Source organism: Vanellus vanellus (genome assembly GCF_965231255.1).
Source record: "Vanellus vanellus genome assembly, contig: HAP1_SCAFFOLD_89, whole genome shotgun sequence".
Classification (NCBI taxonomy): domain Eukaryota; kingdom Metazoa; phylum Chordata; class Aves; order Charadriiformes; family Charadriidae; genus Vanellus; species Vanellus vanellus.
Genome location: NW_028126694.1, coordinates 413,751 through 438,166, shown reverse-complemented (window position 1 = coordinate 438,166; position 24,416 = coordinate 413,751). Strand labels below are relative to the sequence as shown.

At 53.0% G+C, this 24,416-nt stretch overlaps 1 protein-coding gene and 1 pseudogene across 2 annotated transcripts in view; both read left to right on the top strand.

Moving 5' to 3' along the window:
• Positions 1-3,476: 3,476 nt before the first annotated feature.
• LOC309685860 (olfactory receptor 14C36-like) overlaps positions 3,477-24,416 on the top strand; it is a 94,566-nt pseudogene continuing 73,626 nt past the window's right edge. The window contains exon 1 of the transcript in view: positions 3,477-4,236. The product of the transcript in view is annotated as an olfactory receptor 14C36-like (transcript). The remainder of the gene's footprint in view (positions 4,237-24,416) is intronic.
• Positions 15,885-16,820, top strand: LOC309685841 (olfactory receptor 14J1-like; the record flags this gene model as incomplete). The annotated part of the gene is made up of 1 exon (XM_082501545.1): positions 15,885-16,820. The coding sequence occupies one exon, from the start codon at positions 15,885-15,887 to the stop codon at positions 16,818-16,820; it is 936 nt and encodes a 311-aa protein (XP_082357671.1).

Genomic DNA, 24,416 nt, shown 5'->3' with positions numbered 1-24,416 from the left:
AGGCTGGTAAGGATTGTGTTTGCTCGAGGACTTGACCCCAGCCGTTGCTGGTGGTTCTCCTGCAGGTTCCATCCTTGAGCCCGAGGCCTGGGAGACCTTGCTGGGGCAGACTGAGGCAAAAAGGACATGGGGTATTTCAGATCTATCAGCACCAGTTCTTATGAAACTCAGCAGTGGCCACACAGTGGCTTTGTTTCTCCTTGAACTGTTCCTGAAGGAGTAAACACTCATTCTGGTGCCCTTGAATTGCCTTTCGGGGTTAGATTGAATTGTGCTCTGGACTATAGCAGAGCTTGGAGGAGGCTGTCCTTGAAGACCAGCTGGAATGAGCTCTGCCACCATGTCACAGCTCTGTCTACCACAGGAACGGCTCCAGCTCGTCCTCCCTGTGCCCCTGGCTGAGATCATTGCTGCACGTTTGTGCTGAAGCCCCCCAGCTGTGGCACCAGGCAAGCCGTGACTTGCCATAAGGAATCCTGGTGTGCAAAGCCCTGTGTGTGCTATTGATGGGACAAGAAGAGGGGTTACTCATGGCCAGCTCTTCTTCTGCTGGGAGAAAGGACACAGCTGGAAGTAAGTGTCTCTGCGCAGCTGAGGGAGGGAACATCAGGGATTGCATCAGGCTGTTTTCCAGCGGGTTCCCCTGGAGCCCCAGGGACACCTCCAGGGAGCCCAGAGGGGACAGAGAGAGTGCCAGCGTGGGCTGGTCCTCTGCTGCTGAGCTGGGCCGGTCTGCTGGGACGGAGGGAGCTCCTGGCAAGCGGGCAGCGCTGCAGAGAGACAGCTCTGCCCAGGAGCAGCTCCTCTGCACAGCGCAGCAGGGCTGAGGGCACTGTCTGCAGGCAGCGAGGGCAGAGCAGAGTGTTCACCAGGGGAGGCATCTCCACAGCCCTCGGCACAGTAAGTCTCTGGCTGCGGGGCAGTGCAGCTGCAGCTCCTGGCACTATCTACAGCTGGCACCTTCCATGGCTGGGGCAAAGGAGAAGGACGTGCTCCAGAGCAGGGCTTCCCTGCCCCACCATCAGAGGCACAGGGCACGATGGCTGCCTGTTCCTGGAGACGTCTGCAGGAGGTGACACTGGGTGTGCAGGCAGGGGTGGGCAGGGCTGTCCTTGCCAGCAGGGTCCCTGCACCCCGGGGGCTGTGTGCCGGGGCAGGGGCTCTGCCGCCTGCTAGGGTATGCTCTCAGCCTGCCCGGGGAGCTCCCATGGCGCTGTGTGGAGAAGCTGTGGGTGGAAGGAGTGACCGCCAGTGAGGCAGATTACTTCTGCTTGTGCAAGGGAACTGCAGGGTTGAGGACTGGTCCCAGCTCCAGGTCACCCCAAGGACATTTGCAGAGGGTTCTTTTGAAAAACAATGTCAAGGAACTAGTCACCTGCAAGGGAACAAGTCTATGCTGTGAGTTTTCTCCTCTTGGTCGGCTGGATGGGCAGGGAGAGATGGGAATGGATTTCTCCACCGTGCACAAGGCTCTGAGACCCCATTTGTTGATAGGACTTGTCTGAGGTTCTCGTTAACCCCTGCACACGAAGATGTCCCTGGGCAGTGCCCTGATGCCAGGAGGGGTCTGCAGGGCAGAGCTGTGCACGCAGCAGGCGGAATGGGGTCTGTGAGCATGAAGAGGGAGGAGATATGGGGAGAGAGAAACAGGTCCTGGCCAAGACAAGCTCCAGGTAAGAGAGTCATGGGCAGGGAGGAAGAGAGCCGGGCTCCCAGAAATGCTGTGGGAAGGGGGATACAGGCATCTCCCTGCCCTCCCCGACAGTGCAGATGCCTTCCCTGGAGCAACCCCTGGTCCCCTCGCTCACACAGCAGAGCCTCTGCCCTTCGTGTCATGCGGGTTTGGTCATGAGTTGCCTTTCCAGCAACCTGACCACCACAGAGGAGATTTGCTCAAGTGTCCGACTGTGTCTCCCTCACCTGCCTGCCCTGGCAGAGGTACTTTGGCATCCCCTCTTCTCCCGTCTGCCCTTGTTCTTACTGTTACACTCCCTGGTGGGGGGGGCTAAGGATTGAAGCGCAGCTGAGACACCAACACTGCACGTACTTTCGTGCACGTATGTCCATGGAGGAAAAGCAGCCAACTTGCATCCTGTCTGCCTTTGGCGCTCTGGGAATCACAGTGTATGCGGCTGGAAATGACCTGATCGTGCCTTCAGGATAAGCAAATTTAAGATAAGTGATTCCTTCTTTGAGGGGTCCTGCTGGGCTGCAGGCTGCCCTCCAGAAGGACACAGTTCTCCCACGGCATCTCTGTGTTATCTAGCAGTCCCACAGAGAAGACATCGTGGTGCTAAAGCCATGGAAACGCTGCTGGGCAGCTGTCTGTGGGCAGCTGTAATGAGCCCTCTGTGTCCCTGGCTGGGAGGGCAGAGCTGAGGTCTTCCTCAGGTACGATTAGAGGGGCTGAGGGCTTTAGAGAGATGCACTTGGAAGGCGCATTCCTCTGCTCTCACCAGTGCCACAGAATCGTAGACTCCTAGAATGGTGTGGTTGGAAGGGGCCTTTACGGGTCACCTAGTCAACCCCCTGCAATGACAGCCCGTTTGTGTCTCAGGACCCACAAGGCGCAGCAGGATTTCTGTCTTAAAAACACTCCCAAGGTGTGTTGGGGCAACTAAAACAGTACGAACACAACAACATCCCCACAGCTCTGCTCTGCAGCCGGGTGCATTGGGAGCCACAATGCTGAACAGCTCTTTGCTATCAAAAGTGGATTTAATCTGAGATCACCCCAAGTTCCTATTTTCCTTTTGCTGTAGGGCGGGTCTGAGTCCTGCAGAGCCAACAGCAGAACCTCCTGTTCTCTGGGGCACCCTCAGACAGCACCAATCTCAGCTCACAAAAGGTCTTCCTGGAAAGGTAAAAGTGGTTTGGGGGTGTTTTATGAGAAATTGAATAGATTATACTCAGAGAATTCCAGCTCTGGAGCCCCAAACAAAAGAAGGGCATGGGCCTGTTGGAGTGGGTCCAGAGGATGGCCACAAAGATGATCAGAGGGCTGGAGGCCCTCTCCGATGAGGACAGGCTGGGAGAGTTAGAGTTTCTCAGCCTGGAGAAGAGACGGTTCCATGGAGAACTTACTGCGGCCCTCCAGTAACTAAAGGGGCTACAGGAGAGCTGGGGAAGGACATTTTACAGGGGCATGTAGTGACAGGCTGAGGGGGAATGACTTTCAACTGGAAGAAGGTAGATTTATATTAGGAAGAAATTTTTCACTTTTATGGTGTTAAGGCACTGGAGCAGGTGTCCCAAAGAAGTTGCGGAAGCTCCAACCCTGGAGGTGTTCAAGGCCAGGCTGGATGGAGCTTTGAGCAACCTGGTGTGGTTGGAGGTGTCCCTGCCCATGGCAAGGGGGTTGCAACTCAGTGATCTTCAAGGTCCCTTCCAACCTAAACCATTCTATGATTCTATGAATTCTACCCTAACTTGTCACTGTCTTTACATTTTGAAAAGGTCCCTGTGCCCAGAAGAAAATGCCCAATGGCAGCTCCATCACCCACTTCCTCCTCCTGGCATTTGCAGACACATGGGAGCTGCAGCTCTTAACCTTCTGGCTCTTCCTGGGCATCTACCTGGCTGCCCTCCTGGGAAACGGCCTCATCATCACTGCCATCACCTGCGACCACCGCCTCCACACCCCCATGTACTTCTTCCTCCTCAACCTCTCCCTCCTCGACCTGGGCTCCATCTCCACCACTCTCCCCAAAGCCATGGTCAATTCCCTCTGGGACACAAGGGACATCTCCTTTTTGGGATGTGCTGCACAGGTATTTCTGCTTTTCTTCTTGCTCGGAGCGGAGTTTTCTCTTCTCACTGTCATGGCCTATGACCGCTACATTGCCATCTGCCATCCCCTGCACTACGGGACCCTCCTGGGCAGCAGAGCTTGTGTCCACATGGCAGCAGCTGCCTGGGGCAGTGGGTTCCTCAATTCTCTCCTGCACACGGCCAATACATTTTCACTGCCCCTCTGCCAGGGCAATGCCCTCGACCAGTTCTTCTGTGAAGTCCCCCACATCCTCAAGCTCTCCTGCTCACACTCCTACCTCAGGGAAGTTGGGCTTCTTGTGGTCAGTGCCTGGTTAGCATTGGGGTGTTTTGTTTTCATTGTGGTGTCCTATGTGCAGATCCTGAGGGCGGTGCTGAGGATCCCTCAGAGCAAGGACGGCACAAAGCCTTTTCCATGTGTGTCCCTCACCTGGCTGTGGTCTCCCTCTTTATCATCACTGGAGTGTTTGCCCACCTGAAGCCCCCCAACATCTCCTCCCCATCTCTGGACCTGGTTGTGTCATTTCTGTACTCGGTGGTGCCTCCAGCAGTGAACCCCCTCCTCTACAGCATGAGGAACCAGGAGCTCAAAGATTCCATTCAGAAACTGATTTCATGGTCACCTTCTAAGCAGCAGTAAAATTACCATCTCTCTCCACAGATGACTCATAGGATGTTCTACGCCAGTCCTGAGCTCTCTTTCTTCTCTTCATTCTTACTTTCATTCTTACTTTTTTTTTTAGATTTTTCCTGCAGAAAGGTTTCGATGCCTTCCACTTCAAAAGAGGCATTAACCCACTATCTCTCCACTGGTGCCTCTATAACAGTGTCTAACACCAGGTCAGGACTGAAACTCTCACAGCATCCCTATAACAAAATGGGATCTACTTTGTGCTATGCAGAAACACTGGTCCTTACTTCTAAAGCTGGTCTCAGGAGAAGGCTTGAGCAATGGCATCCCCAAAAGGACTGTTGCTTTTGGGTTCTTTTAGAGCTCGAGGATTGGATTTAGGACTCACTCGTCAGCATGTAGTGACAGTGGAAGCAATGGCTGGTCACTGAGTGACATAGCCAAGGTTGTCACATACAAGCCGTGACAGACAACTTTATTCTCAAGGGGGAAATGGAGTTTCCTGGAGATCCCCTGGGCTCTCCACAAGCAGCATTTGCCTGGGGTGGGCATGGAATGGAGCCCCACAAAGTGAGAAATCACCCAAGATGGAGACACCAAGCTGAGTGGTGCTGTTGACTTGCCTGAGGGATGGGATGGCATCCAGAGGGACCTGGACAAGATGGAGAAGTGGGCCCATTTGAACCTCATGAAGTTCAACAAGGCCAAGTGCGGGGTCCTGCACACGGGTTGGGGCAACCTCCCATATCAGTATAGGTCGGGGGGATGAAGGGATTGAGAGCAGCCCCGCTGAGGAGGACCCGGGGGTATGGGGCAATGAAAAGCTGGACATGAGCTGACAATGTGCACTCACAGCCCAGAAATCCAGCCGTGTCTTCGGTTCCATCAAAAGAAGCATGGCCAGCAGGGAAAGGGAGGTGGTTCTGCCCCTCTATTCTGCTCTCATGGGACCCCACATGGAGTGCTGCCTCCAGCTCTGGAGCCCTCAGCACAGGTGTCGTGGTTTAACCCCAGCCAGCAGCTAGGACCATGCACCCACCGGTGCAGTTCTCCCCCTTCCCCCAGGAGGAAAGGGAGAAGAGGGTGAAAAAGAGTGGAAAGGGAAATAAAACAAATAAGCAAACAAAAAAAAAACACCCAAAGTCATGCGTTGAGGTAAAGAGAGCTTAATAGAACAATAACAGAAAAGGAAAACAACAACAACAGCAACAACAATATTACTACTGCTACTAATGACAATACAAGTCACTGTCACCACTCAGTGAATTGGTGCCTTCCCGAGCAGCGTTTGCACGTACCCGCCCCCTGGTTAAACCCATCCAAATACTGAGCATGACTTCTGTGGAATGGAATATTTCATTGCCCATTCCATCATTCTCTCTCGGCCCTTTTGAGCTTCTACAGAAAGCTGAAAAAAAAGTCCTTGAAAAATATGAACAACACCTAGCAACAACTAAAACAATATGCATTACTGACATTCTTTTCCTACCAAATCTGAAACACAGCAGCCACTGGAAAGAAAATTAGAGTTGTGGTCAAGGTCTCCCTGTCCAAATGGTGGGCAGTGACGAGTGGCGTTCCTCAGAGGTCCGTATTGGGTCTGGTGCTGTTTAACATCATTGTTGGTGACATGGATGTTGGGATGGAGTGCACCCTCAGCAAGTTTGCCAATGGCACCAAGCTGTGTGGAGCGGTCGACATTCTGGAGGGGAGGAATGCCATCCAGAGGGACCCGGACAGGCTTGAGAGGTGGGCCTGTGCAAACCTCGTGAAGTTCTATTATGCCAAGGGCAAGGTCCTGCATGTGGGTCAGGGCAATCCTGTGAACAAATCCAGGCTGGGTGAAGAATGGCTTGAGAGCAGCCCTGAGAAAAAGGACTTGGAGGTGCTGGTGGATGAGAAATTCAAGATGAGCTTGCAATGTGTGCTGGCAGCCCAAAAATGTCAACCGCATCCTGGGCTGCATCACCAGTAGCATGGCGAGCAGGGCGAGGGAGGTGGTTCTGCCCCTCTACTCACTCTGGGGAGACCCCGCAGTGCTTCATCCAGCTGCTGGGCCCCAGCATAAGGAGGACATGGATCTGTTGGAGTGGGAAAAGAGGAGGCCACAAAGGTGATCAGAGGGGTGGAGCACCTCTGCTGTGAGGACAGGCTGAGAGAGTTGGGGTTGTTGAGCCTGGAGAAGAGAAGACTCCGGGAGACCTTATAGCAGACCGAGTAGCTGAAGGGGGCCTAAAGGAAAGCTGGAGAGGGACTTTTTACAAGTGGTAGTTGTGGAGCTGGAGCTGGTGGACAGTCAAGGTAGGCCAAAGCATCTCAGCTGAGACAACTGATTTCTCTCCCTCCGGGAGAAAAGGAAGCCTGGACAATTGCACCCAAGCTGTCCATCGCTGGAGGAGGATGGGCAAGGAGTGGGTGCGGATGTTGCAGAGTCTGCTTGGAGATGTTCCCGTAACCCAGACCCCTTCAAAAGAGCATGCCGTTCATTTTGTCTCTTTGCTTCCCTCTGTGAATGGAGGGAGCTCGTGACCTTAGCGTGTGACTCGCTGTGAGCCCATGTGAACCGAGTCCAGGGCAGGGAGTGCTTTGGTGTTCGTGGGATCCCAGTTTGGCACAAAAATGTGTTTTCCTTTGGTCTAAGGCTATCCACTGTGGAGAGTGGACTTCAGCGGAGGTAAGGTGGACTTAATGTACAGCAGAGGAGTGTATTTTGCATTTTGTATATTGTATTTTTCTATTCAACCATGCCTTCCTTTGGGCTTGTTTTTGGGTTGCAAAGAAAATTCTGTGTCTGGGTGCAGTTCATTCCCCAAGTGAAACAGGTGGAAACTGGTGCCAAAGGGCTGAAACCTGCAACTCCAGAGTGTAGCAGAGAAAGCTCAGATTTGAGGAAAGGTGCTGTAAGTCCCAGGTGGCTGATGAGAGAAAGGCGGGGTTGGAGGTGAGGACAAAGGCTGCCCACAGAGTGTCTGACATACAGGGTCTTGACTGCCCTACTCAGTCAGACTCTGTTTGGAGAGGTCCAGTTTCAGTGTCATTTGAAATTGCTGATATCAATAGACAGAGAAATTAAGCAGACAAATAAAAAAAAAGTAAGAAAAATAAATCCTTTCTTCTCATTATTTACTATTGAAACCTTTTCACTTCTGAAATCTCTCTAATTAACCACAGCAGAATTGTATAATAAGAAAATTATGCCCAGAGCCATTGCTCGTTATGGCATTTTGCATGTTAATGAGCCCTCTGGTGCCCAGTTCCTGAACTGCAGGTACTGAGGGTGGATTGAAGTGGTCTCTAGAGCAGTGCAAGTCAGCCTCCAAGGTTCTGAGGGCGTCAGCGGTCCCCACTGAGGGCCATCCCTGACTGTCCCTGAAGCAGAAAGCCAGAGGCACTGCTTCCAGTTGGAAATGAAATGTGAAAGTGTCTGTGAAAGCCCTTGCCGTGTCTCATCAAGCAGGATATTCAAGCGCTGACCCCCACACCCTGGCAATGGGGACTTCTTCCTTCAAGGGATGCTCAGGGCTCTTCCTTGGAGCGGTGAGATGAGGGAGTGTGTGTAGGAAACGTCTCGGGCTGTCTGGAGGGTGGGTGAGGAGGCAGCGAAGCAGTGTGTCTGTGAGGAACTGGAGTTCTCTCAGGGGTTCCAGTGGAAGAGTCCACAGCCATTGTGGAAAGGACAAGGATTTCAGTTCTGCTGGGGCGGGGTGGGGGGGATGTCGTGCATCCTGACCACAGGCTGTCCTACACTTTCCTCTGCCTGTGCCTGTTTCTCTACAGATTTCAACCACCACCCCTGCTTCCCCACCTCACTCCCACCCCGTGCTGGCCCAAGCTTTACTCATGACTCTCTGTCTTCACTAATTCTTCAAACACAAAGCCATGTTTTTCTGAGCTTTTGCCAATGAGTTCCCCATAACCTGTGCAGCTTCTTCCAAAGCCCTCCTAATGCTCCTCTCTCTCCAGAGATGGAGCCACAAGAGGGAACCCCACCCCTGAGCCTTCCATCCTGTCTGTACTGAGAACTATGTGCCCATCCATTGCAGCACCACAAACTGTTTCATTTCTTCTACTGCACCTTCGCAGTGACTCCATCGCTGTCAATGGCAGAGGGCAGGGGCTGTGCGGCTGGGTAGCAGCTCCACAGGAAAGGCTCTGGTGGTCTTTGGGTTTCATTTGGTACAACAGGAGCCATCAGTAAAGACAGCCAACAGCATCCTTTGCTTCTTTTATCATTCCCTGAAATCACAAGTGCTTCTCTTTTATTCTCCTTATACCCTCCCAAAAGAACAGCCCACCTGTGCTGGTTTGAGGTGAAACAGAACCCCTCTTCTGTTCAGCAACTTTACTTTGCAGCTGAGCCACTTTGAACTAACTGAACTCTCTGAAATTAACAGCATATTGTGGTGACACTGTTCAGACCGATAAAACCTGATTAGTTGTAATGTATGCCGAGGAATGGTATGCAGAATTCTCTTTCTCCTACTTATTGGTATAACACCCAAGGCCAGCTGACTTGTTTCTTTGCCCCATTGGAAGGTCAGAAACAGAAGAGCATAGAGGAGTCGCACCTGTCTGGAGGAGGGGCCAGGACAGGTGACCCCAAACTGACCATCAGGGTAATTCATCCCATCTGTTTCATGCTCAGTATAAAAGCTGAGGGATCAAAGGGTCAGGTTTTTTCCTTCAATGGCTGTTGTCTTGGGAGGTTTCTGGCTGTTTGTCTGTCTTTGATTGCTATCTGTGCATTCCTGAATGCAGTTCTCATCCATCCCAGAGTTGAGCTGGGGACTTTCCCCAGGCCTGCTGGTGACGTGATTATCATCCTGGGAGTTTGATCCAGTTCAGTATGTATGTCATTATTTCTTTTTTATTTTGTTATTAATATTGTGTTAAAGTACCAGACTTTCTTCTAAGTTCATAAGTATTTTTCTCTTCTTCCTGTCCATGGAGAGAGAGGTAGGGGAGAGCGTCTATTGTTTGCTGCAATGGCCAGCGTGCTCCAAACCACAGTAAGAATAAGGGAACTGTACTGTTGGACTGAAGGCAGTCCTTGATCCTGCACATGGAATTCCGTCAACAAATAACTTGTGTTCATTTAATATTTGGTTGGCTGACTCAGGGAATTGTCCCTGACACTCCCTTGGCTGGACTCAAACAGTGTTTTCTCTGGGAAGCTGTCTGGAGGAACTGCCTCATATCAACTTCATTCCGTGGTCTGTAAACTTAGGGCCACGCGCTGCAGTTGAAGTGGAAGGTTCGTGGGTGATGGTGGTGACTGCAATGACACATCATGCAGCTTTTGGTCTGGGTCTCTGGACACTCTGAACCAATGGAACACTGAAGTGCAGTAAATCTGGATTTGGAGCATACGGAAAACACCATGAAAATGTTTAATCTGGTTGAAGCAGCAAAATTCTGTGAGTGTTTGCCCCTGTAGAGGCAGTATGGGAAGTGCACAGCATCAAATAGATGGTGCAGCTTGAGCGGTGTGAGTAGAATTGTAGAATCATAGACTCATAGAATAGTTTAGATTGGCAAGGAAATTAAAGATCACCAAGTCCCAGCCCCCCTGCCCTGGGCAGGGACACATCCCACTAGACCAGGTTTCTCCAAGCCCTGTCAAACCAGGCCTTGAACACCTCCAGGGATGGGGCAGCCACAGCTTCCCTGGGCAACCTGCGTCAGTGTCTCACCACCCTCACAGTGATATTTTTTTCCAAATATCTATTCTAAATCTCCCCTCTTCCAGTTTGAAAGCAATCCCCTTGTCCCGTCCCTACTTGCCCTTGTAAAAAGTACCTCCCCAGCTTTCCTGTTGCCCCCCTTCAGATACTGAAAGGCTGCTATAAGGTCTCCCAAAGAGCTTTCTCTTCTCCAGGCTGGATGCTGATGGTCCAGGGCCAGATGCCTGGCTGGACATCTGTGCCACCCACCACATGTGCTGTTTCATAGTCGGAAGCCATGGGCTGGAGCCTGCAGGTCCTTCTGTCACTAGAAGCTCATGACTGTCCTGCTCAATGACTTGCTGTGGTTCAGGTTGAAGGTCAGCCATCTCCCCTCCCCACAAGGTGTTGCATGGACAGCAGGGCCAGGGAACCCTGTGGGGTGTGCGTACGCCTGCCTCTGTTTCTGCTTGAGCCCCACTGGTGAGATGGGCCAGCATCCTGGGTGCTGGCAAGGGTCTCAGGCTCCCATGTGGGGTTTTGGAAGCTGTGGAGTGGCCACAGGGGACAAGCAGGCACCCTCCAGTGAAGCCCATAAGTGTTGCCCAAGCTCCCTCTCAGAACCTCAGGCCGTTTACCCACTGCTGTCCCATGTGCTGTTCATGGCCCAGCACAGGGCCGTCAGGACGACAACAGGGAGCACATTCATCACTGCCAGCGGCGGCACGTTGCAGCTGGAAGAGCCGAGGGGTCGTCACCACCAGTGCAGCAGCCGACGTATTGCCCACAGTCCTCACAGTGCCTGCGGTGCCCTTGTTCCCGGGGCTGATGTCACAGAGTCGCTGGTTCCGGGTGCTGGGCATGGTGGCCTCTCAGGGGGAAGGAGGGGCAGCCTGGGGGGTTCCAAGCAGGAGGGGAGGCAGAAGCTGGGATGGGACACCCCCGAGAGACCCCGCTGAATGCTCTGCCTGTGGGATGAGGGTGTGCAGGCCCTGTGGCAGGCAGCAGCGCCTGGCTCCGAGCACTGCCTGCTGACAAACCAAGTGTGGCATCATTGCCCTTTGGGCAGTGCCTGCTGCGACAGGGCTATGCGTAGATGTTTTAAGGCAAAAGAGGGTTGATTTAGACTACATAGACTACATCTTTGGCAGCAGGCTGGCCAGCTTGGTGAGGCGGGCTTGAATCCAGAAGACTTGGGGCTGGGGTGAAGGGGACAATGCTCATGCCATCACAGCTTACTGGGGAATAAGCCCGGCCAACCAGAACAGTGACAAATATTCCTAGGTGGACTCCCAAGGTGATATCCAGAAAGCCAACCACCTCCACGGTGCGTACGACTGTGATGGATCCTCTCGCTCTCCTCCAGGAAAACCTGCATGCTTGATGACCTCTCTGAAATGCCTGAATTGATGAGGCCTTCTACAGACAGCTGGAAATAGCCTCATGGTCACAGGCCCTGGTTCTCATGGGGGACCTCAGCCATTCTGGTATTTGCTGGAGAAACAACACAGCCAGGCACACGCAGTCCCAGAGGTTTCTGCAGAGCATTGATGAGAACTTTTTGACACAGTTGGTGGGGAAACCAACGAGGAGAGGTGCGCTGCTGGACATATTGCTGACAAATAAAGGAGGACTAGTTGGGGATGTGAAGGCTGGGGGTAGCCTTGGCTGCAGTGACCATGAGATGGTGGAGTTCCGAATCCTGTGTGGAAGAAGCAGGGCAAAAAGTAGAACTGGACTTAAGGAGAGCTGCCTTCGGACACCTCAAAGACATACTTGGAGGAATCCCATGGGCAAAGGCTTTGGCAGGAAGGGGGGTGCAGGAGAGTTGGTTAATAGAAAAGGTCCACTTCCTCCAAGCTCAAGATCGGTGCATTCCTAGGAATAAGCAATTGGGAAGAGGAGGCAGAAAATCTGCAAGGACCTTCTGGAAAAAATACAGGTGCAAGAGGGAAGTTTACAGAAAGTGGAAAAAGGGACTGGCCACTTGGGAGGAGTATATAAAAATTGGGGGAGTATGTAGGGATGGAGCGAGGAAGGCTGAAGCCGGCCCTCAGCAATCCCAGACCCTGGAGGAAGAGAAAAAGCCTGGAAAAGGGAAGATTTTCCCTTGGTCAAGGTGGATAGGGTTAGAGATCATTTAGGCAAACTTGACACCCACAAATCCATGGACCCTGAAGGGACGCACCCGGGAATGTTGAGGGACCTGGCAGATATTATTGCAAAGGTGCTCTCCATCATCTTGGCTTTAAACTGGAAGAGGGCAAGTTCAGATTGAACATTAGGAAGAAGATTTTCACTTTAAGGGTGGTAAGGCACTTGAACATGTTGCCCAGAGAGGTTGTTGAGGCCCCATCCCTGGAGGTGTTGAAGGCTAGGCTGGACGTGGCCTGGGGCGACCTGGTCTAGTGAGAAATGTCCCTGCAATGGCAGGGGGGATGGAACTTGATAATCTTTAAGGTCCTTTCAAACCTAAACCATTCTATGATTCTATGATCTTTGAAAGGTCACAGGGGACAGGAGAAGTGCCTGAGGACTGGAGGAAAGCCAAAGTCACGCCAGTCTTAAAAAAGGGCAAGAAGGAGGACCCAGGAAACGGCAGGCTGGTCAGCGAGACCTGGAAAGGCTGGAGAGTTGGGTGGAGAGGAACATAATGAAATTCAACAAGGGCAAATGTAGAGTCCTGCACCCTGGGATGAAAAATGCCATGCACCGGTAAAGGTTGGGGGTTCACCTGCTGCAAAGCAGCTTTGCCGAGAGGGACCTGGGAGTCCTGGTGGACAATAAGTTGACCATAAGCCAGCCCTGGTGGCCAAGAAGGCCTATGGTCTCCTGGGGTGCATTACAAAAGAGCGTGGGCAGCAGGTGGAGGGAGGTCATCCTCCCCCTCTGCTCTGCCCTGCTGAGGCCACATCTGAAGTATGGTGTCTAGTTCTAGGCGCCACAGTTCAAGAAAGACAGGGAACCACTGGAAAGAGTCCAGTAGAGGGCTACAAAGATGTTCAGGGTACTGGAGCACCTCTCTTATGAGAAACAGCTGAGAGAGCTGCGTCTGTTGAGCCTGGAGAAGAGAAGGCTGAGAGGGGATCTCCTCAATGCTTATCAATATCTAAAGGACGGGTGTCAAGAGGATGGGGCCAGACTCTTTTCTGTGCTGCCCACTGACAGGACAAGGGGAAACGGGCACAAACTGGAACACAGGAAATTCCATCTGAACACAAGGAAAAATGTCTTTACTTTGAGGGCACCAAAGCACTGGAACAGGCTGTCCAGAGAGGCTGTGGAGTCTCCTTCCGTGGAGATATTCAAAAGCCGCCTGGCTTCATTGCTGTCCAACCTGCTGAAGATGACCCTACTTTGGCAGGTTGGTTGCACTAGACAATCTCCAAGGGTTCCTTCCAACAACTACCATTCTGTGATTCTGTGGTCCTGTGATTCTGTGATCTTCTATGTTTTCCGTTGGCCAAAGGGATTCCCCACCAGTGCCCCCAGATGCTGCCCTATCTCTCACAATTGCTCCATTAGAGCATGCAGTTCCCTGCACGTGTCCTGAACCACCTCTGGCACCTCAAATGTCACCCGGTGTTTGCATCGGAAAAGCTCCCTCCTGGCCTCTGTCTCCATTGCTCACATGGCAGCTCAGAGAAGGAGCTCACACCGATTTAGGGCAGCTGAGCTGAGGCAAGAGGAATCCTCCCTCTGGTGGGTCTGTGGGGTGCACTGGAGAAACTGAATGTCCCTCCGGCCTCAGGAACACTGCTGAGAGCAGAGATGCCTCATTGACTTGGCTCAATCCCTGCCCTGCACTGGTGGAAATGATCCCTGGCCTGTCACTGCCTCCGTGCCCTGCCTGGCAATGGGGCAGGAATGGGGGTTTCCAGAGGGGCACACGGATACCTCCTGTAGGTCCGCACACCCTGACAGAGCACTTTCCACCACAGGGATCAGTCCGTCCAGGGTTCAGAGAGGGACACTCGGTGATGACTGCATTCTGCTTCAAACTCTGCTCCCCAGGAGAGACCCCGCTGCCTTGGAGGAGCTGTCAGCCCTGGAGGCGCAGGGACACCTCGAGGGATTGGGGCAGTGTGGGGAGGAGGCAGAGAAAGCCACAGCTGGTCCTCTGCTGCTGAGCTGGGCCGGGCTGCTGGGACGGAGGGAGGTCCTGGCAAGCGGGCAGCACTGCAGAGAGACAGCTCTGCCCAGGAGCAGCTCCTCTGCACAGCGCAGCAGGGCTGAGGGCACTGCCTGCAGGCAGCGAGGGCAGAGCAGGGAGGCAGAGAGAGGTTGAAGGCAGTCTGGAGAGGGAGGATGCTGAGGGCGAATGGGGGGAGAGCTCTTCCCAAAGCAAAGCAGCTGCAGTAGCTGGAGAGATCTCCAAAAGCTGGCACCTCCCACAGCCCGTGAGATCTTTCAGGAGGACGCTCACAACTTCTCTGCTGTGGAAGAAGAGGACATTCTCTAGATTGGGGCTTCCCTGCTTCACCATCAGAGGATCAGGGCATGACAGCTGCCTTCTCCCAGGAATGGCCAAAGGGCTGTGAAGGTGGGTGTGCAGGCAGGGATGGGCAGGGCTTTCCTTGCCAGCAGGGTCCCTGCACCCCGGGGGCTGTGTGCCGGGCAGGGACTCTGCCATCTGCCAGGGTCAGCTCTCCGCCTGCCCAGAGAAGTCCCACGTAGCTTCTGTGGGGAGAAGCTGTGGGTGGAAGGAGTGACCCCTGGCTGGGCAATGTCCTTCACCTTGAAGAGGGTGCTGTGTGGGTCAGGGTTCTTTACACCTCCAGATGACCTCTGGTCATTCCTGGAGGGACTTTTCAAGATGGAGTTCCCTTAATATGAAGGTAAATTTCTTTTGCTGTTTCTTCTCTTGGTTGGCTGGGTGGGCAGTGGCACATGTCCAAGAGGACTTTCAAATGAAAGATCAAAGGAGGGATCCCTGTAGAGATAAGGAGCTTTCCTGAGTCTGTGTCTTCGGTTTCCAGCTCTGGGGGCTACAGACAGCACCAGCATCCCCTTTCCAGTCTCACAAGGGTCTGTGGGACCTGCCCTTTAGCCCCTGCACACACGCAGAGACTGCAGGGCAGAGCTGGGCACACGGGGGCTGCCATGGGGTCTGCGAGCACTGGCAGGGAAGAGACGTGGGGGCAGGGAAAAGGCTGCTGGCAGGGAGAGCTCCAGGCAGTGGAGATGGGCTGGGAAGGAGGGAGCTGCTCCTGGAAGCCCTGCTGCAGGGGAGATAGGGGCACCTCCAGCCACCCCTGCAGTGCAGATGCCTTCCCTGAGCCACCCAGCACAGCCCTCAGCCCTCACGGCCATGGGCTCTGGGGTGGGAGTCAGCTCTGTGCCCGGCAGAGCAGCAGGAGAGGCGAAGGGAATCCCTCCTGCCACGTGCCCCATTGCTGCTGCCCAGCGGTGGGGCTGAGGGCACCTGCCCTGCATGATCAGTGTCTGGGCGGTGGCGTGCCCAGCAGGGTGAGGGTAACGCTGTCCTGAGTGCCCGGCTGCCTCTCCCCGTGACTCTCCCAGCCAGACCCTCACGGGATTTCTCCTGGTTTCTCCACGTGTCTCCTTTAATGTTACATTTTATTGCTGTCAGCCTCCCTGGGATGGGAATTTCAGCTGCAGAGTCCCACACTGATCTTGTTCATCCACTCCTGCCGGTGTGTCCATGGGAACCAGTGTCCCCGCTTTCCTCTGACCTGTGGGGCTGTGGGCAATGCAGAGAGAGCCTACGGGAAATGGCTTTCATTTTTCTTACAGAAGTCTGCATTGACTTACTCTGTTTCCCTCCTTGGACAGGTGCCCCTGCCCAGAGGCAGCAAATGTCCAACAGCAGCTCCAGCACCCACTTCCTCCTCATGGAGTTTGCAGACACACGGGAGCTGCAGCTCTTGCACTTTGGGCTCTTCCTGGGCATCTACCTGGCTGCCCTCCTGGGAAACGGCCTCATCGTCACCGCCATCGCCTGCAACGACCGCCTCCACACCCCCATGTACTTCTTCCTCTTCAACCTCTCCCTCATAGACATGGGCTCCATCTCCACCACTCTCCCCAAAGCTATGGCCAATTCCCTCTGGAACACAAGGACCATCTCCTACTGGGGATGTGTTGTCCAGCTCTTTTTCTTTGTCTTCTTGATTGTAGGGGAGTATTGCCTTCTCACCGTCATGGCCTATGACCGCTACATTGCCATCTGCCAACCTCTGCACTACAGGACCCTCCTGGGCAGCAGAGCTTGTGTCCGCATGGCAGCAGCTGCCTGGGCCAGTGGGTTCCTCAATTCTCTCCTGCACACGGCCAATACATTTTCACTGCCCCTCTGCCAGGGCAATGCCCTGCACCAGTTCTTCTGTGAAATCCCCCACATCCTCAAGCTCTCCTGCTCACACTTCTACCTCAGGGAAGTTGGGCTGATTGTGGTTAGTGCCTGTTTAGCCTTTGGGTGTTTTGTTTTCATTGTGGTGTCCTATGTGCAGATCTTGAGGGCGGTGCTGAGGATGCCCTCACAGCAGGGACGGCACAAAGCCTTTTCCACGTGCCTCCCTCACCTGGCCGTGGTCTCCCTCTTTATCAGTACTGGAGTGTTTGCCCACCTGAAGCCCCCTTCCATCTCCTCCCCATCTCTGGACCTGGTTGTGTCATTTCTGTACTCGGTGGTGCCTCCAGCAATGAACCCCTTCATCTACAGCATGAGGAACCAGGAGCTCAAGGATGCCCTACACAAACAGGCCCAATGGACACTGTTTCACCGAAAATAACCTGCCGCCCCTTCCATGCACATTGCCCAAGGCTTATCTTAGGCTCTGAGCCTGCTTTTTTCTCTTGTGATAATCCTGCTTATAGATATTTTTCTGAGTTTACACTGCTTGTCTTTAGGCTTGATCCTACTGTGTCTTACCCTTGCACAACACTGTTTCAGGTGTGGCCTGACAGATAACAGCTCTTCAATAAAAGGGCACCTCCCAAGTGCAGTGCCTGAAGGATGGACTGTTCCTCCAAAGTTCCTTCCAAAAACACGTTCAAGGAATCAATATTTTAATGAGTCTCTTCTTGTGTTTTCAATATTTCTGGAGCTAAGCTGATGGTACTATTGGGTTCCACTGCACCAAATATTCTGGATTTAAAAGCGCTCTTCTTGGTGCCCAATGGAAGGGGAGACAGTCCATGAGCTCCCATTATCTCCTCAGTCTTCTTCATGTATGAGAGGACTGACGGCATATACCGGACATTCTGGAAATGCATTTTTTAGGGGGGAGGAGAGGCGGGATTAGGGACTCAACACTTGCCCTTGGACTGGAACGGATGGAGACTCCAAAGGTGAAACACCCTCCAAGGTGAAGTCCACCAATATAAAGCACTGAATCAATGTGTCCACGCACAAGGACGCTGCAGTGCCGAGGGAGTCAGCAGGGCCTCATCAGGCACAGGGAGGGGAGAGTGGGGAGACACAGGAGGTTCCTGAGGGGACCCCAGGGCCAGGACTGCTGTGCTGTCCTGGGGCGTGGGGCTGACTGGGGAGAGAAGGGGGCAAATTCAGTCAGGGCTGGGGATCACGCACAACATGAATTCCGGAGAGGCAGAGAGTGACTAGACTCTTTCCTCGTTTCCTCGGCGCCAGCACGAGCCCCGGGGCTGATGGGCAGGCTGACCTCCTTGTCTGCCCCCAGGAGCTGCTGTGCCCTTGGGAGGAGCTGGGGCTGTGCGGTGAGTGCCCAGAGCTCTGCATCAGCCTGCGGCGGGCAGTGCTGTGGGGCCAGTCCAGACTGGGCTGCTGGGCTGGGCTGTCCTGGGGAGAGGGCAGGGGAGGTGGGCAGAGCTGTGCAGGGGCTGGGGAGTGCTGGGAAGTGCCTGGGAGAGGACAACGGCAGTGTTAGAGCCCTTTCCAGGGAAGACTGAGACAAAGAATTCATTGAGTATCTCAGCCTTCTACATGTCCCGAGAGACCAGGTCTCCCGGTTCCTTCCCGTGTGGACCCACGTGTTCCCTAATCTTCCTTTTGTCACCCACATACCTATAGAAGGTTTTCTTGTTGCCCCTCATGCCCCTGGCCCCATTCACCTCTACCTGGGCTTTAGCTTTCCTAACCTGATCTCTCGCTGCTCGGACAATTCCTGCCAGGCTACCTGTCCTTGCTTCCACCCTCTGTAGGCTTCCTTTTCCTTTTTGAGATTGACCAGGACCTCCTTGGTCATCCACGCAGGCCTCCTGCTGTCTTTGCCTGACTTCCTCTTTGACGGGATGTATTGCTCCTGAGCTTGGCTGAGGTAGCCCTTGGATATTAGCCAACTTTCATGGGTCCCTCTTCCTTCCAGGGCTTTGTCCCAATGTAGTTCACCAAGCAGGTCCCTGAAGAGGCCAAAGTCTATCTCCTGAAGTCCAGGATAGCGAGCTTACTGTGTGCTCTCCTAGCCACCTTAAAGATCCCAGACTCTGCCACCTCAAGGTCACTGCAGCCAAAGTTGCCCTTGACCATGACATTCCCCATGGGTCCCTCTTTCTTGGTCAGGACAAAGTCCAGCATGGCACCTCTCCTCATTGGCTCTGCTGTCACTTGGATAAGGATGTAATCGTTAATGTGTTCCAGGAACCTCCTGGATTGCCTGTGCGCTGCTCTGCTTTCCTTCCAACAGCTATCAGGGTGGCTAAAGTTCCCTCTGAGGACCAGGGCTTGTGAATGTGAGCCTACTCCAATCTGTCTATAGAGGACCTTATCCACTCGGTCTTCTTGGTACCCCCATGTACTTCTTCCTCTTCAGCCTCTCTGTTCTTGACCTGGGCTCCATCTCCACAACTCTCCCCAAAGTCATGGCCAATTCCCTCTGGGACACCAGCGTCATCTCTTATGCAGGATATGCTACACGGGCCTTGCTGTTTGTCTTTTTCATTTCAGCAGAGTTTTCTCTTCTCACCATCATGGCCTATGACCGCTAGGTTGCCATCTGCCATCCCCTGCACTATGGGACCCTCCTGGGCAGCAGAGCTTGTGTCCGCATGGCAGCAGCTGTCTGGGGCAGTGTTTTTCCCTATGCTGTGCTGCACACGACCAATACATTTTCACTGCCCCTCTGCCAGGGCAATGCCCTCGACCAGTTCTTCTGTGAAATCCCCCATATCCTCAAGCTCTCCTGCTCACATTCAGACTACCTCAGGGAAGTTGGGCTTCTGGTGCTTAGTGTCTTACTAGCATTCAGGGCTTTTGCTTTCATTCTCTTTTCCTATGTGCAGATCTTGAGGGCTGTGCCGAGGATGCCCTCGGACCAGGGATGGCACAAAGCCTTTTCCACGGGCATCCCTCACCTGGTTGTGATCTCCCTGTTTATCAGCACTGCCATGTTTGCCTACCTGAACCCCTCCTCCATTTCCTCCCCATCTCTGGACCTGTTGGTGTCATTTCTGTACTCAGTGGTGACTCCAGCAGTGAACCCTCTCATCTACAGCATGAGGAACCAGGAACTCAGGGATGCCCTGTGGAAACTGATGACTGGTATCTTGTCAGAAGCAGCAATGAACTGCCCATCTTCTACATATCACACATGATGTAACTCATTACAGGCCCAGACCGTCTTTAGTACTTTTTTTCCTTTCCTTTGTTTGTTTTTTAGCTTTTCTCGGTTTTGTTAATGCTGTCAATAAAAGTGAAGAATCATCCTTTATCCTATTGCTATGTCAGGATCTGTCTGTGTTGTGGGAGCCACAGACTTTGTGTAAATAAGAAACTGTTCTCTCTTTGTTTTTAAAAAACTGAAGGGCCCTGCACTGACTTGTTTGTCTGAGATCCTTTTCCCGAGAACTTCTCTGGAGGTGCAGGGGCCACGTCTGTGTGCTGAGGTGAAGGGGGCAGGAGCCACCCAAGCTGGGTCTGCCTCCCAGCCTGACCAGCATGGCCCTGGGCACCACAGCCCCCAGCTCTGCAGAGCCGCACCACCAGCTCGGGGGCTGTAGGACGCCTGGGGAGGGGTGCAGGAGTGGCTGGCCAGGCCAGCACGGATGAGCTCTCTCAGGAAAAGGCTCTGAGGGGAGATGGGCTGTGGTAGGAGAAGAGCAGGGCACCGTGTGTGTGCAGGGCAGCCATGGAAAGAGGAACCCTTTGCTCTGGTGGGACAGCTCACGGCAGGCTGCCCTGTCCCTGGGGCCAAAGGACCTTCCTGAGGGTGCCCTGGGCCAATTCTCTCATGCCATCCTGGGAAGGACGTTTGGCACGGGGGGCTGCAAGCTGCCTGGGGTGGTTATCTCCTCAGCATGAAGGCTGGGTGGACCATTGCCAATGAGGCTGCTCTGCTGGTCTGTGCTGGGAGAGAGCAGGAGGTGTCCAGATTCAGGGAGGGTGTGGGCTGGCGGGGCTGGCAAGTGCCCCAGAGAGGAAAAACCTCAGGGAAGAGCTGAAGTGGGGGAGTGTGCAGGGTGGGGGCACATAGCAGTGTCCTGGCACAGCCGGGCTCCTGCGAGAGACATGAGGGACCAGCAGAGCAGGGTCTGGGCTGTGCCTGTGCTCACTGGACACCCCGGGAAAGTTGTCCCAGCGCCATCATCACAGAATCGCACTATCATGGAATTTCCTATATTGGAGAAGACCTGTAAGATCTAATCATAGTCTAATCATTAACCTAACACAGACAAGCCCACCACTAAACCATGTCCCTCAGCACAATAACTACATGACCCTTAAACACCTGCAGGGATGGGGACTCCACCACTGCCCTGGGTAACGCATTCCAATGCCTGATGACCCTTTCAGTAAAGAAATTCTTCCTAATACCCAGTCAAAACTTCCCTTGGCGCAACTTGAAGCCATTTCCTCTTGTTCTAACACCCGTTACCTGACAGAACACGTCGACCCCCACCTCTCTGCCACCTCCTTTCAGATATGTTTAGAGAGCGATAAGGTCTCCAATCAGCCTCTTTTTCTCCAGGCTAAACCACCGCAGTTCCCTCAGCCGCTCCTCATAAGACATGTTCTCCAGACCCCTCACCCATTTCGTTGCCCTTCTCTGGACACGCTCCAGCGCCTCAATGTCCTTTTTGTGGTGAGGGGGCCGAAAGTGAACACAGTACTCAAGATGCGGCCTCCCCAGTGCCCAATACAGGGGGAAAATCTCCTCCCTGGTCCTACTGGCTACACTAGTCCTGATACAGGCCACGATGCCAGTGGGCTTCTTGGCCACCTGGGCACACTGCTGGCTCATGTTCAGCTGCTATACCAACAACAGAGGTCCCTCTCTGTGAGCAGCTTTCCAGACACTGATCCCCAAGCCTGTAGCATTGGCGGGGGTTGTTGTGGCCAAAGTGTGAGACGCAGCACTTGGCCTCATTGAAACTCCTACAGTCTGCCTTGGCCCATGGGTCCAGTCTGTCCGAATCCCTCTGCAGAGCCTCCCTACCCTCAGGCAGATCAACACTCCCCCCCAGCTTGGTGTCATCCGCAAACTGACTGAGGGTGCGCTCCATCCCCTCATCCCGATCATTGATAAAGAGGTTAAACAGGACTGGCCCCAGCACTGAGCCCTGGGGGACACCACTCCTGACCGCCCGCCAACTGCAATTAACTCCATTCACCACCACTCTCTGGGCACGGCCTTCCAGACAGTTTTTTACCCAGCAAAGCGTGTGCCCATCCGAGCCATGAGCAGCCAGTTTCTCCAGGAGAATGCTGTGGGAAACAGTGTCAAAGGCTTTACTAAAGTCCAGATAGACAACATCCACAGTCTTTCCCTCATCCACTGAGCGCGTGACCACGTTGTAGAAGGAGATCAGGTTAGTCAAGCAGGACCTGCCTTTCATAAATGCCTTTGATAATGTGGCACTGAGTTCCACCTGTCTGTATCAGATTTTATCCCACAGCGAAGGACCGCAAAACTAGAAAGGGCTACTGCAATTGTGCCAAGAGAATTAGAAAAAGCCATTAATGAGGGCAGGCAGTATGACAGCCTTAGAGGAAGAAATCAAATTATTATCAAAAATGGTAATATAGAATGGCTTAGCTCTAGAGCACCTTTTAGAAGTACAGGACAGAGTAGGTGCGTTCTTGAATAAGAGCTGCTGGGGTTTTTATGTCAGTCAAGACCAGAAAAACAAAACTGAGAGAAACAAGAGAAAGACTCATTTAAAAATATTACACGAAATAGGGAAGGGATCTCCCCTAAATCTCTTTGGGTGGCTAACCTCTTGGCTCCCAGACTTAGGAACAGGACTGTGAACTGAAAGGATTTGGGTGGTTGTATTCACTCTCTTGTTTTGCTTTCTAATTAGATGGGTGTGTTTACAGTGTAATATTACCTTATGAACTTGACTTACGACTTAAATAATGAAGAGTATAGTGTGACCCTGACGGTGAAAGGAAAAGGAGGGACTGTTAGGAAAATCTCATTCCAGAACTATTGTAACAATTACTTTTTAGAGTACGAAACTGTATGAACTTTCTTAAGATATACAGCGTTTCTATTGGGTACTGCATAGCCATGGTTCAGTCAGCATGACTACAGGACCCAGCTCATTGTCGGGAGGAGAAGACAGCCCCCAGCCTGAAGAAGAAAGGATACTCCAGCACTGCGCGGATGACGCCAGCCTCCCAGCCCCTCTGACACCCCTGTGAAACCCTCCCCTCATCTGGCATCAGAGATAAGGAACTGCAGCAAGACCGACTCCAGGGACGTCTCCATTAGGAGAGCAGCAGGTGGATGATGATGCCACAGCATGAGAGTTGCTTTGCCAAACAGCAGCCTGCGTGTGCGTGTTACGTAGCCATCACTCAAATTGTGTTGTACCTGAATGCTCTAAAGGTATAAGAACCATGTGTGAAACTGCATTTGGGGTGTCCCAATTTGACTGGGACCACTCGTGCTCGTGAACAGAGAATCACTCATGTAATTCCATACTTTGTGTCCCAATCTCTCTCCTGGGACAGCATGGGCAGTTGGAAAGTTTTCATGATGTTATCCTCGAAGGCCGAGAATTGTCCCCAGGGGTGGCCCAGAAGGCACTTGACTGCCTTTATGGTGCTGTCCTCCCAGGCAATGATCGTTCAGGAAGGACTCTGACTGAAACCATGACTCGAATAGGACTGCCTCAAGAACATGAGAGCGATGTGCCATCCTCCCCTATGCAAGATGGTCCCCCTTTCGAGCCCAGTCGAAAGGAACGGGTGGTTTGCAAACTCTTTTGGGCAAGGATTTCCGATGCTTGTGCAATGCCTCACACAACTGTGGCCTGGGCACTCATAGACAACACATACCTGATCATTTCCATAGTGTCAGTGTCAGTGTGTGTGCCTTCGGAAACCATGCGCGTGCTAACAAGCAATGGGATTTGGGTGAGTGGCGTGTATGTACAGTGAATATGAACTTCAAATTTATACCCTTGTGAAGGCAGGATTTCAAAAGTTTCAAGCAAAGTCCTTACTGTCAAAAATGCTGAGTTTATTTTTTCTAAGCTAAGAATAACCTAGACTTTCTTTGTTTTAAATAAATGCCCTCTGTCCCCCCTTCCACTCTTCCTTGCCCAGCAAGACTGCAACCTGCTGCCTCCTGTTCTGTGGGTCGTGAGCCATCCATTGCAGAACAGCCTTAAACACGGCCTCTTCTTTCCCACGGAGCTGCTCCTTCTGCATGACACACAGGAGGTCTTTGACGGAATGCTGCAGAAACTCTCTCGACACCCTGGTCACCCCCTCCAAGTGATGGGGGATGAAAGCATGGGCGTCTTCTCGCAGGTCAATAATAAAGTCAATAATAAAGGCAGTAGTAATACTCGGTGAATCTCCAGATGCCAACGCAGTTCTCCAAGCACAGCTGGGACTTTAAGAACTCGCAGCACAGTCTGACGATGCCCATGACGTTGAACTGGTCGGCTGCTATCAGCAAACGTTCAACATTGTCGGCCGTGACCGGTACTGTGCCGGTGTAGGCGTACTTGGTAATGAGCCGCATCATTTCAGGTGAAGTGCCGGGGATTTTATAGACATTGTTCCCGGCATTGCTCCAGCGGGTGGAAAACAAAGCCCTGAAAAAAGCAAAGCAGTGCTGGGGGAAAAAGCATCTTTGCTGCATTAAACCCGGACCCTATTATCCCCTGTGCCTCCTTCCTGGGGCACCAATTTGGGCACACACAGTAGCCACGCTGGGAGGCCGTGGGGCTTATTAATTCATGTGTTACGAGCCGGTTGTTTTAACAAGGAGTCACCGCCTCCGGCTGTGCACAGAGAGCCACAGGGCCAGTGCCCTCCTTGCTTCAACAAGACCACCAGAGAATGGCGCTGTGTGGGGAAGGAACACCTCCCGCCCCACGGCAGACAAGCCCGGCTGGCCACGCTCCAGCCCTGCACCGCATCTGGGGGTTCGTCAGACACCGCTTCCAGTGCT